Source organism: Marmota monax, unplaced genomic scaffold, assembly GCF_021218885.2.
Source record: "Marmota monax isolate L192 unplaced genomic scaffold, Marmota_monax_Labrador192_F-V1.1 WCK01_AAM20220418_F8-fsc01916, whole genome shotgun sequence".
NCBI lineage: Eukaryota > Metazoa > Chordata > Mammalia > Rodentia > Sciuridae > Marmota > Marmota monax.
The window spans coordinates 3,459-20,344 of NW_026694244.1; the positions used below are offsets into that span (position 1 = coordinate 3,459).

Below are 16,886 nucleotides of genomic sequence, written 5' to 3' on the forward strand. Positions count from 1 at the left end.
TAAGGTTTAAACTCTTCAGCAAGATATATAAAAGCTCTTATGATAATGAATCTCATCTACGTCTCTAGCCTTATAACTGGCCCCAAATCTCATCTCCTCCATTCTTTACTCTAGCCATATTGAACTCTTTGTAGTTTACTGAATGTGTTGAGTTCTCTGCACTTTGTATTTCACTTCCTACTTTATTCAATATTTATTTGAGAGTTACCAGCATTGGATTTATAATTCAGGCAAGAAGATATAGATGAGGTTCCCTGAAGCAGCACTATAGAGTAAGAAGTGAAATAATCCTAGGATTGAGCCTTAAAGAAATCTAACATGTAGGATTGTATAGCAGAGGAAAACATACAAAAAGAGAACAAAAAGGAGTGGATAAATAATAGGAGGAAATTTGGAATTTATAGTTCTGTGGGAAAGGGGCTGTTTTAAGATGCAAACAATAGATCTTGATGAAATATATGGGTAAGATGATTAAGAAATTGTTTTGTTTCTGGCATGTAGGTTATTGTTCACCTTAAAAACAGTTGTTTTGACTGAATGATGATGACAGAGAAGGAGTTATCTAACTGTGAAACTGCCTTCTTCCAAAGTTGGAGGCAAGAACATCTAGTAAAAGAAAACAGAGTTGTGTAAATAGAGTAGTTGGAACTTTGAAGAGAGTCAAAATGAATTTTGAAATAGTTGTTCTAAGAGTATGAACATGTTGACTAGAGAAATGTAATAGGGTTACTGGTTGTTTGAAGATAGTGATGAGTACTGTACCATAATTCTAGTCTGTCCTGTTGTGATCTGTATTTTGTAGCACTCACCTGGCAAGACACAAGCATGAGCATATTTTTATATGAAGTTTATATAAAATTGGTCTTATTCAGGGTTGGGTCTTTATTGACAAGGGAAAATTAGAAAAAAGAGCAAATCAGTTTAAGGAGTGGGTGAAATAATACATAGTAGTCCACCCGTGTCTGTGGGGCCCCCTGGTGTAAGCAGGAAATCTCACTATATATAAATATATACACTATTTTTTTTCCTATGCATAAATTTCTGTGATAAATTATAAGTTTAAATTGGGCATAGTAAGAGATTAACAGCAATGAAAAACAGAACAATTATAATGATATACTGTAATAAATAAAAGTTATGTGAATGTAGTCTCTTGAGAAAGTTAAGATAGATGTTAATATTTTTGGATTGGTTGACTACAGGTAGCTGAAACCATGGAAAGTGAAATGATGGATAGGAGGATACTGTTGTTACATGAAATTTGAGCTGCATAAGGAAGTCAGGAGGACAATAGTGGGTAGGGAAAGAAATACTTATCATTTAATTGAATAAGTTTATAAGGGCAAAGGATTTTATTATGAAACAGGATTCAAGGTTGAAATACGGTCTTCTGGTTTCAAAGAGCTTATATTCTATGGACTGATTTACTTAATTATATAGACCTTTTATATTCAGATATTCTTACTTAACTCTTGTAGTTTTGAGGTGTATAGTTGATATCTTCATTCACTTTTTGTGAAGTCCTCCTGGGCCAACTGAATTAGGAGATGTAGGTAATTAGAGTAAAAGAGAGGAGATGTGTATATATATATATATGTCTATAAAGAAGACTGATAATACTAAAGGAGAAATAGACTAGAAATACAAAAGGAGATAGCTTTCATCAGCACTTTTAAAAAAAGAATAGGGATGGTAACTAGCAGTTATCAAAGGCATATGTCAGAAAGAATTATAGTCCTCAATTGTTTATTCTTTCTGTTCCCCTGGAAAGTATTGAAACTGAAGATACTTAATATTTTCTTTTTCTTTTTTTCTGGCAGGGGTGATGATACCAGGGATTGGACTCAGGGGCACTCAACCACTGAGCCACATTCCCAGCCCTATTTTGTATTTTCATTAGAGACAAGGTCTTACTGAGTTACTTAGTGTCTCGCTAGGTTGCTGAGGTTGGCTTTGAACTCCGGATCCTCCTGCCTCACCCTCCCAAGCCTCTGAGTATACAGGCAATCCTCCTGTCTCAGCCTTATACATGTGCACCACTATGCTTGCTACAGTATTTTCTTAGAACGAACTTTTCATCTTTGTTTGAAAGGAGAAGAGAGGATCATGTAATTTTCAATTTATATCATCAAAAGAAGGAACATATTGTATTCAACTATTTTATTCATCTAAGCACCGAAAAAATATAATTTTTGCTTTGCTGCAGTTGCTGGCTTTTCTAATTTATGCCTATTATAATTCTTACCTAATAGTCTTCATTGTTTTCCTCTTTATAGATTTAGACATAGTTAACAGATAAATTATAAAATTTGATGCCAGTAAATTTTACCTCTTCGACTTTAGTTTTATTGAACAAGAAACTATGTTTTGAAAAATTTTGTGTATTTGATTGTCTTTGAAAGTTTTTGGTTTGAAAGATTTTTGGAAAGCATGCTTTTAGTGTTGAATTTTTAAATCTCTATTTTTCTTAAGCAAGATGTTATAAAAATGCTCCCTCAATGTATGGATAGTTACAGGATGTATGTTTCATTCAAATTAAATAAAAGGAATATTTGCAATTGTAGAACAACAGCGGGAAGAGAAACAGGATACTTTTACAGAAAAATTAGTTACTCAGATCATAAAAAATCTTCAAGTGAAAATTTCCAACATCCATATTCGTTATGAAGATGATGTAAGTATTTTAAAAATATAGATGATTTTAAAAGATACATTTATATGTAAGTCATTGTACTGTTTGTTGATACTTACTTTATACTAGCCAGACTATTAAATAATGCTGAGAGGTTGAAAGATATAAAACTGAAGATAACATGATCTATTCTTTTATTGGAAACTGAGGATTGATTGTGGGGACTCATGCGTACTAAGCACATGAATGTGTGTTGTAATTTTTCAGTTGTTAATAGTGAGTGTTTAGTTACATTTTCCCAAACTGTTCAAACTCCAGATCATGAATGAAAATGCCTTGGAAATTACCAATTTCAAAATTAAGTACTTTTAAAAATATGCTACTTTTATCTCCTGGAAAGAGCTCTGCTCTAGAGATCAATAGTGCTAGGCTTAACTAATTGTTTGAGCTTAATTTGTTGTTCTCTTAAAACACTGAATTATTTGCTTTATAGTATTACTGTGTCAGTCTTTTTTTAAAAATTTATTTTAGTTGTAGACGGACACAATACCTTTATTTAATTTATTTATTTTTATGTGGTCCTGAGAATAGAACCCAGTGTCTCACACATGCTAAGCAAGCTGTCTACCACTGAGCCACAACCCCAGCCCTGTGTCAATGTTTTTTAATAAACTTTTTTTTATAAACTAGAAAACATTGTGTAGGTGTATCATTATAGTATAACACAGATGTTAATATTTAGTATTTTAATTTGTTTTAGGAAAAATGTAGGAACCAAAGATATTTTCAAAGGAAGAAATACAATGTTTTTGAATATTCAAAATAGGATACTTCCTAGAAAGTTAACTTTTTCCATAAAGTGAATTTTGTTCAACTGTTAACAAATTTGACTAAGATTTTCTTTTTTCCCTCTTTAGATCACAAATCGTGAGAAACCACTGTCATTTGGTATTTCTTTACAAAATCTCAGCATGCAGGTACTTCATTTAAAAAAGTAATGACGATATTTAATTGTGGAATACCGTTATTCAGACTACAATTATGATTTGTATATGCTGTATTAGAAATAGTTTTGCATTTAGTTGTAGAAAAGTCATACATAGAATTGGAATTGAGGGGAAAGTAAATTCACATTTATGAAACTGGAAATAAAATTTAGTTTAAAATGTGAGGGCCTATTATTATTGGTAACTACAATGTTAGATACTTTTGTTTGCTTAAAAAATTGATTTTCTCCTCAGCACTGCAAAAATATTTCCAAAGTTCTAATAAATAAGTACTAAATAAAAATAATAAATATTTGTTTCGGAATCTTTGATTAGTCTTGAAAAACTCTAAGAATTCATTTCCTCACCACTATTATTAGTATTGTCGCATATTTTCTCCTGTTTAATTGTAAAATAGAGCAATTTTGAAAATAAAGGAACACAGAGAATTTTGAAAAACTTGCTTGCATTCAGAATGAATAGTTGTTGAATTTGTTACTTACTCTAAATATTAAATAATTTTATAGGACTACACAGTTATAGATAAAGTTTAAACTCCTTTTGTTTTCAATTCACCCTTCTCATCTCCCCTAGAGATAAACATTCTAAGTATTAAAACTTTTATACAATATGTTCATTAAAAATGTAGGTTTATTTGAAAAGTTTACATAAATATTTTATGTTTCTTCAGTACGTTAACTTTTCCACTTCACAATATTTAAAAAACTCTTTTTTTCCCTCACATGTAATGCAATTTAACTTCTATATAGTTTTTTATTATATAGTTGCATATCTTGTATCTGTTGGGTTTTATGTATGATTTCATTTTTCATGGCTCTACCATAAGCAAAAACAAAAAGTGAAAAGTCACTCTAAAGTGGGTAGGGTAAGTTGTCAAATACTGCTGTTATGTTGAAAATAAGGACAGAATACCTTGATTGCTTTAAGGAAAAATGTGTAGTTTTGTCTTTGTATAGTTTATAAATCTTGTAATCTGACTCCACGTAACATAACAGATTTTACCTCTTTTCTTTGTTTGTGTTATATTCTCTGGCCATACTGCGTTGTTTCAGTTCTCTGAACGTGTCATCTTTACATATCTTTGGGCCTTCTTTTTGTGAACAATAATTCCTACTGAGGATCAATAATTTCTACTCATATCATAAATTAGGTTAGTCATAAGCCTTTTTTCAGGTGTCATTTCTATAGTTCATTTTATTAAGTTGATCATCATTTTATTTGGCAAGCTCTTTGTTGCCACTGCCATTTGGCAAGCTCTTTGTTGTCACAGTTAACTATTTAACCTCTGTGGTGACACTTACCTGTTTGTATTTACTTGTTTTGTTTTTGACCTCCATGAAAGCAGAGACTTTCCTGTGGTCCTTAGTAGTCTTTGATTGAATGATTTTGGGGGGTGGGGTTCCAGGGGTTGAACTCAAAGGCTCTGAGCCACATCCCCAGCCCTATTTTGTATTTTACTTAGAGACAGGGTCTCACTGAGTTGCTTAGCGCCTCGCTTTTGCTGAGGTTGGCTTTGAACTCAGCAATCTTCCTGTCTCAGCCTCCTGAGCCTCTGGGATTACAGGTTGTGCCACCACAACCAGTTGGAATGGTATATTTTAAAAAAGATTATTAGAGCTTTGTGGTTCTACATAGTAGTTGAGTTCATTCTGACAAACAGATATGTTCAAGGAGTTTGATTTTGGTTCACAATCCACCCCCTTTGTCCCTCCACCCACATTTCCTACCTGTCCTTCCTCCCCTCTCCCATGCTTCTTCCTCTACTAGACTTCCTTTTGCTCCCTAGCCTATTATTTTATTTGATTGGTTCTTTATGTAATTTTATCTTTCCTTTCCCTTTTCCTTTAGTTTACTCTAGTTTCTGCATATGAGAGAAAATATTTTGACCTTTAAGTTTCTGAGTTTGGCTAGTTTCACTTCCATTTCCATCTACTGGCACAGGCCATAATTTCATTCTTTTTAATGGCTGAGTAAAACTCCATTGTGTTTTTTTTTTTTTTTTTTTTTTAATGTGTGTGTGTGTGTTTCTTGCACTATGGGGGTCTTGTTAAGGAAGTCAGCACTTATATGATGGAATGTTGGCCCTGTATTGTCTTCTAGCAGTTATAAATTTTTGTTCTAATTCCTAAGCCTTTAATCCATTTCAGTTTGACTTTTGTTCAGGATGGGTGATATAGGTCTAGTTTCTATTTTTTTCTACACATAGCTATCCTGTTTTCCTAGCACCACTTGTTAAAAAGGCTTTTTCCAAAATATATTTTTTGCACTTTTTGTCAAATATCACATGGCTGTAGAAATGTGGCTTTGTCTCTGTGTTTTCTGTTCCTTTCATCTTCTTGTCTATCTTGCTGCCAGTCCATGCTGCTTTTGTTAAGATAGCTCTGTAGCATAATTTCAGATCAGCTATTATGAGGCCTCCTTCTTTGCTTTCCTACTTTGTATGGCTTTGGTTATCCTGTGTGTCTTATTCTTCCAAATGAATTTAAGAATTTTTGTTTTCTAATTCTGTGAAGAATGTTATTGGTATTTGAGAGGGATTGCATTGAATCTGTATACGGCTTTTGGTAGTATGGCCATTTTGACAATATTTATTCTGCCAATTAAGAACACAGGATATCTTTCCATCTTCTAAAGGTTTTTTTTTCCTAAATTATATATATTTAATGGCATTTTCATGAGAAATTGGTCTTAGGTTATAATGACAGCACTCTGCCATTTCAAATGTAATGATCATTTTACTGCTCTTCTTTTTTCCCTTTTCAGACCACTGATCAGTACTGGGTTCCATATTTACAAGATGAAACTGAGAAACTAGTTCGTAAGGTAAAATAAATAAATGCTAACTCATTGACTTGAAAGAGACTTTTAGAAAAATAAATGAAAATATACATATAGATAAGAGTTAATGTGAACTGTTGCTGTTTGCTTAACTCTGTCATATCACTCAATTATTTGAGACTTCTGAATGGCTTATGTTAATACTTCAAAGAAAATAAAACATAATAAATTTGATTTATTTTCAGTTAATTCGATTGGACAATCTTTTTGCCTACTGGAATGTACAGTCTCAGATGTTTTATCTTAATGATTATGACAAATCATTGGTGAGTAAATTATTTGGATGTGTGCATATATGTTTGTTAGTATCATATTTTGTATAAAGTATAATTCATCATAAGTATTCTATCACTACCAGAGTTGGTATTTTTTTTCCTAGGTAAAATCCATTAGCTATTTATACTAATAGGTGAATTACACAAGCATGAATGCACGTACACACACATATATGCATATCTTAATATCTCCTAAAGCATTGTTTTGTAGTAGTTTAGTGCTATATTGTTTAATTACTTTAATATTTTCTCATAGCTAAGTGGTTTTAAACATTTTTTGCAGATAATAGAATTTTATAGGATAAAGGTATATTGATGTGAATATAAATAAAAGTAATTTGTCTTTTAATAGGACAACTTGAAGAATGGCGTTGTTAATGAATATATTGTTCCAAAAGGTTATGATTTTGGTAAGTGTCTTCTATAAAATAAAATAAAAATCAGTATAAAATGTACATTAACATTTTTGATATCACTGTTCTTTTATATTAAATTTTCTCTTGTATAGTTGAGATCTCTATAATATATTTAATATATGTGAGAAGAAAGGAGGAGGGATGAGAATGGGAATGACAGTAGAATGAATGAGACATAGCTTTCCTATGTTCAGGTATGAATGAATACACAACCAGTATAGTTCTACATCATGTACAACCACAAGAATGGGAAGTTATACTCCATGTATGAATGAAATGTCAAAATACATTCTATTGTCATGTATAACTACAAAGAACAAATAAAAAAACATTTGAAAAACAAAAAAATTATCTTTTTTATATGCTTAGGAGCTTTAGCTATCATTCAGAACTACAGGAGAAAATGTCTAAAAACAAGTACGGTAATAAATTGTGATAAATCTCTAAGGATTATATTCAATAAGGCTTATATTCAGTTATATTTAATATTAAGATAATGTTTATAAAGATATTTTGACATAGCAAATACAGCTTAATAAAACTAGCTGCATAGCTTTAGTTGCACTGTGATCTTACTATTTTAAAAACATGCACTTAAAATTTTTCTTCTTTATAGTTTTTTGTTTTTCAAATTTTCTAAATGAATACATATTGCTTTTATAATGTGAAACAAGTTACTAAAATACACAGAGAAAAGGAGTGTCATTTCTTCAATCCTGAGGGCACTCTTGAATTTGGCTGCCTGCTGTCATTAACCACAAAATATTCTCCCTGAAAGTATTTTTCTTTTTTGTATTATTCTACCTTATTGATAACCTTTGTCAGTTTCCTCAAATGGCTCTTCTTATTCTTCCCACTCTTAAAATATTATTTTCATTTTTTTGAATATGGTTTCATTTTTAAACTTGTTCCTCATAGGAAATGCTCAGAATAGAAGAGCTATCTATCATATATGTTTATGATTCTCAAATCTGTTACTTAAGGTTTGACTTATTTCTCCTTTGCCCTGTGGTAATTTTATAATGTATCAGTAAGGATCCAATGAAGAGAGAGAATTGAATATAATTTGAACATGTAAAGTTTAATGTAAATAAATATTAACTGTTAGACAGGTTTGGAGTAACAAGGTGTTGACTAGTTAAAAAAAAAAAAAGAAGAGAAATCTAAAAAAATTAGGAGTAGATGATAAAAGAAATAGCTTCTACCCTAGGGCTAAGATGAAGTGCCTAAAGAAGGACCCCTTCCTGAGGACTGAGGTCTAGACCTTGTTGGAGAGATAATGGTTGTAGCTCACTGAATGGCAGAAAGTCCCTATTCTGCTGTGCCCGCAAATCTGTTCCCTGGTTAGCCTCATGGAGAGGTTTCTTACTGTCAGTACTTTAGTACAGGTCTTCCTAAGTAGGGTAGTAGGGGAAGTTGCTGCTCTAAGCTCTACCTTCAAAAGGCTGGTTCTAAATACCTTCACGCTATAGGAACCAGTCAGTGGTTAAAGTCTGTTCTAAAGGAATGGAGAACCATTCCTTTGTAGAAGTTTTTTAAATGACCACACTGGAAACAGGCAGGATAAATCCTTCCTCTGTGGTGTTGCTAGTGGTTTAAAGGTTATTATTATAATGGCTGGTAAAGGAAAAATATTTGAAGGACCTTAAACCATTTTTCAGAGCAGGCATAAAGGGTAAATTTGGAATTCACAGGCAATAAATTCATAACTGGCATAATGCTAGGAAGGGGAGTTGTTTGTTTGTTTGTTTGTTTAGTACTGGGGTCTTGCTGTGTTGTTTAGAGCCTCGTTGAGTTGCTGAGGCTGGCTTTGAACTTGGGATCCTCCTGCCTCAGCTTCCCAAGCCACTGGGATTATAGGCATGTGCCACCATGCCCAGCTGGAAAGGAAGTTTTTATCATGAAATTTTCACTATAAATGATGAATCTTTGAGGACATAGATAGATATGTTTAACCATATTTAAACATTTCACGATGTATGCATGTATTCAAACAGTAGATGACAACCCATTAATAGGTATAATTTTTATGCTTTTACCTATCAGTTAAGACATTTTAAAAAGTAGAGAAAACAGACTTTAAAAACAGTAACACAAAAATAACATGGCAGAGTATGGATGAAACTAAGGACATGTAGCAAAGTGAAAAGTTTGCAGATCAATCAGTTGTAGTAAGTGATAGTCTTTAGGGATGATTAAGAGGAATGCATTATCATTGTATACAAATTAGTTTATAATTTGATGGTTGATGTCTGTCTGGATTCTGCTATTATTGGTCTCCCTCTGCATAGTTCTTATTCTTTTTGGTATGATGGAATGAGCGAAGCAGGTAATCTGGGAAAAAACTGTCATTTTCTCTGCCCTTTTTTCACAAATTGAAAGGAGGAATAGGAAGATACAGAGAAATTTAGAATTCAAAATCATAAAATGAAAGTCAATTTTAAATATAATTGTTTTCATAATATTTCTAATAATCATTTTAACGGTGTACTTTTAGTGAAACCATTTTATTGGACTGTTTTTGCTTATAGTTGAGTGTTGCTGCTTTTAAGCATTTATTGGTGTTCTGAGGGTGCGTTTTGTTAGCCTTATTCTACTTATGGAAGGTAACATGAATTATAAGAAAGAAAAAAACCCATTTTCACTCATTAAGAAACAGTTCTTTGGACCAAGTTATGGCAGTGTGGACATTTAAGAACTGTAGAAAGGGTATAAAAGAAATGAAAATCAGTGTTTTCAACTTGATCCCTTTGGTGCCTTGAGACTTTTAAAGGATGATTGAATTTAATTTTTTTCAATTTCTATTATTTTTCAGTATTTCGCCCCATATCTGCTAAAGCCAAACTTCAGATGAATCGCCGATCAGATTTTGACTTTTCTGACCCCAAAATAAACTTGGAAGTTGAGTTACATAGCATAGCAATTGAATTTAATAAACCACAGGTGATTTTCTTTGATGAAATTTTAAGTTTTGAGTTATTGTTTAATCAAAGCAGAACTAAGATTTTCAATGTTTTTCTAAAATTCATAATGTTATATGGTAGCATTTCCTTAAAAAGTTGGTAATTTCACTTTTCAGTTGAGCAAAAAACTTCAAACATTTGAGAATTTTAATTTGTCCATTCTTTAGTATTTCAGTGTTATGGAGCTTCTTGAATCAGTTGATATGATGACACAAAACCTGCCATACAGGAAATTCAAACCTGATGTTCCTCTTCATTTCCATGCCAAGGAATGGTAAAAATGCCTTTTAAGTTTGTTTGTTTGTTTTGTTTTTTAATAATGATTTAAAACATATGGCAAAAAAGTAAGTTTCTTAGACATTATTTTTTTTAAGGTAGTCTTTTTAAGGTCTTGATACAAACTTTGATTAAATTGATTTGTGTCTGGAAATGTATGTAGTAGCTGTTTTTGTTAGTAACACTGACTCAAGGGGTTCTTTATAACCGTTTATAGCTAGAGATAATAAAATACCGTAATTTTTATTTACTATAGAGGGATCAGTGTTTTTGCAATTATTTAAAAACTATCTTGGTTTGTTTTCTAGAAATATCTTCTTTATTTCCTTCAAACTTTCCTGTCAGACCCACTAAGTCTATTTATTAGACATGAGTTTTAAAAACTGAGAAGGTTATAGAGTGTATATGGTAAAACTCCATTTTAAACTGCAAAGATATATTGTTATTCTAGTTTTTAAATAATTATCTAGTTTCTACAAGTTTCTATGACTTTTTTAGGTACGTAGGTACGTACTTCAATTATTATTTTACTAAAAAGCCTTTATAGTTTTTGTGTAGAGCCATATAAGTTTTAGCCAAAATTGAATGATTTTGCTTATTTTTACTTTGGAAAGAAGATTAATGATTAATGGATTGTTAATATAAACAGGATTGGGAAACAGCAAATGCTCAGATAATACATCTTTTTACTAATCTCAATATTATAGATATGCTTGTTGTTAGAGTATAAGTTTTGTTTCAGACTGTTGATTTTAGAAGTCCAATGCGCTATCCATTGCGCCACAGAGCCAGACCAGACTGTTGATTTTAGAGTGTTATGTTTGGGGTGTTTGTTTTGTAACTAGGTGAGCTTATGCTATACATGGTATTCTTGAAGTAAATGTTTGCCCCAGCTTACGGATATGGTCATGGAAGCATATTCGGGAACATACATGAACAGGATATATCTCTTGATGTATTTGGCTCTTCTTTAGGAGGTTAAAGAAAAACTCTTGAGAGTCTGTGAAAATCCTGCTTTAGATGAGGTGTTCTAGAATGAAGTGACCAAGTGATACAATGAGGCTTTATAACAACTTTAGTTTGTCAATTTCAGGTTTAATGTTTAGAAAAGTAAGATTGAACATTGAAAGTTATATTTTTGGATTTTTAAAAATGTTGGTTTATCTGATTTATTTGATGAGTACATAATGTATAGGGAAATGGGGAGAGTGTCAGGGTGATCATTGCTTTATTGAACAAATTTTTTTTTCTAATAAAGTTACATCTGTTATGTGATGTTGTTAATATTACATTAAATTTAGTTTCATTCATGCATATATGGAGGTGCAGCAATGTATGTGTTTTATGTTAAGCTGTGTAGTTCTTAGCATACTTGATGCTGATATAATTTGAATCTTTTTGTAAGAAACTCTGGTATTTTGGTTTAATATAATACTTAAAGCCTAAAATAGATTTAGTATCTTCATAGTGTTTGACAAGTAACTTAGGTTTTTTCAGCCTATGCCTTCCTTTGTCTAGTTTGTCACAGACACTGTGGCAAAGCTGGTAAGTCTGTGTGTTCATATTTAGGTTGGGTTGTTAGCCAGGATAATGGTAGAGGGCAAGAGGAAGATCCCAGATGAGAATCCTTTGATATGTGTCACCATCTTTTTTCATGGAAAACTCATTATATAATAAATTTTTTTCTATATCATGTCACTATAATGTTACTTAATATCTTTTTTCTTGACAATAAAATAGCACATAGATCATTAAGAAGAAAGGAACTATTACCCATAATCTCAGCATTCATAATAATTGGATTACCTTTTATAGATAATAATACACGTGAAATTATTTGAGGGTAACTACTATAAGATTTTTTCAGATTCTGCCTTCTCAAAATATAAGTTACTCTGCATAGAATGAGTACAAACATAGCAGAATGAGTGTGTAACTCGGGGCTAAGGTGAAGACTCCCAAGAAGTCTGGGAAGGAAAAAGTCCTCATTAACTCACTGATGTGCTGACCAAAAAGGGAAAAATACCCAAAACATCTGACCTCATGAGTGTATCTGTGGAAATGCAAGTATTATACATAAATAAGTATTGTTAACCATGTTGTATATTATTTGCAACTTATCCTTTACTACTTTTGAAATTAATTTTGACTCCAGTTGCATTTTAGTTAGCAGTGTCCCTCCCAATGAAAAATAATGTCTTCACAACTGAAGAAGTGTCCAGTAAGCACTACTTTTATTAGGAGAATTTAATTAATAGTATCTTGTCCTTAAACTTAACAAGTGTGTATTCTACTTTTCACAGATGCAATTGAGGTAGAAATCATTCCTGTTTATCTGAATGAGAACTCTGGTAAAATTCCTTTGATTCTAAGATAACTAGATGAAATGTGTTGCATAAATCATGTCACTGCAAACAGTTGTCACCTGGCACTAGAACTTGATGAAATTTAAAAATGTTGGCTCATTGCCTGTAGTGTTCAGTTGCAGTTCTATAGAAAGTCTGCTTGTACCAGATGCAGTAGTTCTTGGTGTGATGCAAGATTCATCTCTCAAGTGATAGGACTGGTGTAAATTTATACAGAGATCCATGCTCTGAGCTACTGAGACATACTTAGTGGACCTTTGTTTGAATTTCTCATTGTGTTCCCTTTGGCACAATTATAAGAAAATGGAAAAGACCTTCAGTTTGGTGAAACCCTCTGTATTTTAGTCCAGCATCTACCATAGAGTAGGATTATTTTCTGTAATATTCTTGGCAGATGATCAGATCTGGGCTTTAAGATGCTGTTTTTATTTGAAACTATTTACTCCCCTTCAGACCTCATATTTGCTTCCATCAATTTCTGAAATGTTACATTCATCTTACTTATTGGTACTTTTGCTTGAAACCTCACCTTTTCCTACAGAATTATAGGGATCTACTCAGCATATGTAGAAAAGGGGCAAGAAACCCATTCTCTTCACTCCAGAAGAAAACATAACTAAAGGGCTGTAGCCTTCTTCTTTTTAAAAACCACATTAGATTTTGCCATTCTCAGATCTTGAAACCTCTGCTACTTATAGGAAAATATATAGACTTTCTTGGACATCAAACAGGTGCATAATTGCTGAAAAAAATCCCTTGTTCTCGTTTCCCACCCCATCCCCTATTTTTCCCACTCCATAAGTAAGTACTCTAATGTTTTAACCTGAATCTTTTTGTTTGTGTTCTTGTAAAACATGTAGATTTATTTTGTGTGCACACAATGGGTGTGTACATATTTTAAATTTGTATTGCTGGTATTATGCTGTAGGCATTGTTTATTTTGCCTTGAACACTATTCCATCTTGATTGCTACTCCTAATTGCTGCTTAGTATTCTGTAGAGAATATTTGCTTTTATTTATCCTATATCCTATATATTAGGCACCTAGATTATAAAAGCTTTTTATAACTGGCTGCATGTTTTCAGGCTGTTTCTTGCAGCTTATAATCTGTGGAACTTCAATCCCAGACACATGAAGTTAATCACCGTTGTGTGAAAACAATGTACTTTTTCATATTGCCATGGCTTTTGCACATGCTGTCCCTAAAATACTTCCAGTTTTCTAATGACTGCTTTTTCACAACTCATTTTGAATGTTGTTTCTTGATGAAGTCTTCAGTAGCTGTTTTATGCTTGAGCTAGTTTCTCTGTACTTTGCTCAACAGCACTTATTTTTATCTTGGTAATTTAGAAGTGTATATTTCTGCCTATTGGTCTGTATTTCCCTCTGGATTACTTAAAGTCAGGAACCAGATCATAGGCATCATTTTGTCCTTTGTTTTAGTTTGTTCAGGTGCATATAGGGGGCAGTCATTTATTGAATGAATGAAGGGTGTGGAAGTTCTTTAAAAGTGATATACTGACAGTATAAGCACATGAGTCTCACAAATTAAAACAAAAATACAAAAATAATATATGAAACTCAGGGAATGACATATTGGAGACTGAATCCTAAAATGAATTGAGAGATACTAAGCACCACAACTTACTGTGTTCCGATTATGAAAATGAAGCAAATAATTGTTTGAGACTGATGGTATAATGTTACGTGTTAAGCAGAGTTATGGAACTCCTGGATTGGTTTCAACTGATCCATCATAAGAAAACAATATAAAAATTCAATAAAGGAGACCAACAGTGATACTGAGGGAATTAAAATCAAGGAAGGTGAAGCAATGATGAGACCACATTCTGATGCCTTCAACTAGTTAAATGTCCTACTATTAAATGACTAGCAGATATGCATGACTTGGTGATCTTCTGGCAATTATGGTCAGTACCAGAGGTGCCAAATGGCTAAACATTATGTAGATACTCAAGAATTTCACAACTATAAAGATTAGTAGATTTTATATCAGTCCTTGTGACAATTTTCTTTTCATTAGCTAGGTGGTTTGTGAGAATTTAACCAGGAAAAGAATCAGTTCTCTGGAGTCCACATTAAAGGAAGTATCACATTAAATATTGTGTATATTTTTTCCAGTATGGGTGGAATAAGTCTATTTGAGCAAGGTTTTAGATTAAGTGTTTCATGGTATAGTCATGATGTAGGTAGTCAAATTAGGGTAGATTATTAGGATTGATACAAACTTGGATAGAGGATTTCTATGACATGATGTGGCTCTTTTTCCTCTTTTCCTATGAATCATTTTTATCACTGAATTGGATGAAAAAAGCTATTAGGCAAAAGCTAATAGTGTGGATGAAGGAATCAGGATTGAAAAGAAGTTTAGCCATCTGAAATAATTGGCTAGAACTAAGTTGGCATATAATAGTGACTAATGTAAAATTCTGCACATTGGTTTGTCAAATTATTCACATTCATCAAGACTATAGAAGACATGTTTTTAAGAGCATTGTATGCGGAGACTTGGTGATTTGTAATATTACTGTCACTGCCATGTTTCCTGTTACTGTGTATGGTTGTGTGTATGTATGTGTATGTGTGTGTATTTTTTCCATTCATCTGTTGAATGCCATCTAGGTTGGTTCCAGAACTTAGTTATTGTGAATTAAGGTGCAAAAAATATTGATGTGGGTGCATCCCTATGGTATGCCAATTTTAAGTACTTTGGGTATATGCCAAAGAGTGGGATAACTAGTTCAAATGCTTGTTTCATTGCAAGTTTTCTGGCAGATTTCTATACTGCTTTCCAGAGCTTGGGAGGTTGAAGCAGGAGAATTGCAAGTTCAAATCCAGTCTCAGCAATTTAGCAAGACCCTAAACAACTTTGCAAGACCCTTGTCTCAAAATTTGAAAACAAACAAACAAACAAACAAAAAGGGCTGGGATATGGCTCAGTGTTAACCCCCCATGGGTTCAATTCCTGGTACTAAAACAAATAAAAATAATGTTTCATAAATCACTTCTGAAAAAAATCTCCTTAATTTTCTTAACTGGTGTTTTAAGATTATGTCCACATACAAAAACACGTCAACCATTTGACACCAGAACAATATACTGCCTTCAAGATGCAGGAAATCTTGTTATTTGAAACCCTAATGAGCTTTAGGAGACATTATTGTATTTGAAAACAGCAAATGTAGAAGGTGGTGCTCTATGACCTCAATGAAGTGTGGAATCAAAACCAGTTGCTCTGTAAAAGCAGAGAGCAGGATGGTGGTTCCCAGGAGCTCGGGGTTTACCAGTCTACTAATAACATGGATGTAGATTACAGACATAGCAAGTGCAAATGACCTGAGCCTTTAGATTGATGAACACTAGTGGTTGAAATAAGGGCAGTCCTGAGGGGGTATAAGGTATAAGGGTGGTGATATAAGCAAAGACCAGATGATACAGGGCCTTGTAGACTACTCTGAGGATGTGCTCCAGGAAAAAAAAAAATGTCTATCTGCAAACATTTTGTGCTCATCTATGAGTTTGGAAGAAAATTACCATACATAGTCTTCTGTAGTTTTTTAAGGAAATGCTAAGACCTTAAAAAACTTAAGTGTATTATATTTTTAATAATTTAAGAAACTTAACTTTGTGAGGAAAGAATTATTTTAACTTAGACACAAATGTGTGTAAAATTCACATTGTGAGGTAGAGGGTTGGTTTCTGCAGTAACTGTTAGTTAACTTAGAATTAGATGTTGAGATCTCAAAATATATTTAGAAGTTGGTAGAAATGAAAATATGGCGAAGGGAGAAAATATGTATATAATTGCTATAAGTTAGAGAATGCATTTGCCAATTTTTATAAAAAATAATTAAAAAATTTAGACACCATGTTCCCATTTGCATAATGAACTTTGACTAACCCCAGATCTCTGTCTGCTTTTTAAGGGGAAAGTACTTTGTCATCTTTAACTATCTGGACCCTTAACTATCTGGTTCCTTAATCTCTAAGACATTAGGCTATTTAAGATCCATCAGTGTATTAAATGTTTAAATTTTCAGATTTATTTTTAGAATTTGGTCCCTCAAACTAAATGTAATTTAATTTGTAGT

At 32.5% G+C, this 16,886-nt stretch overlaps 1 protein-coding gene across 5 annotated transcripts; it reads left to right on the forward strand.

The window, feature by feature from the left end:
- Positions 1-2,564: 2,564 nt before the first annotated feature.
- Positions 2,565-15,799, forward strand: LOC124108522 (intermembrane lipid transfer protein VPS13A; the record flags this gene model as incomplete). Of its 5 annotated transcripts, none has more annotated exon segments than XM_046466983.2 (8): positions 2,565-2,674; positions 3,550-3,609; positions 6,403-6,462; positions 6,663-6,743; positions 7,105-7,162; positions 9,984-10,111; positions 10,299-10,405; positions 15,571-15,799. In XM_046466983.2, coding segments are annotated over 8 exon segments (605 nt in total), but the record flags the coding sequence as incomplete, so codon positions are not given.
- Positions 15,800-16,886: the final 1,087 nt, after the last annotated feature.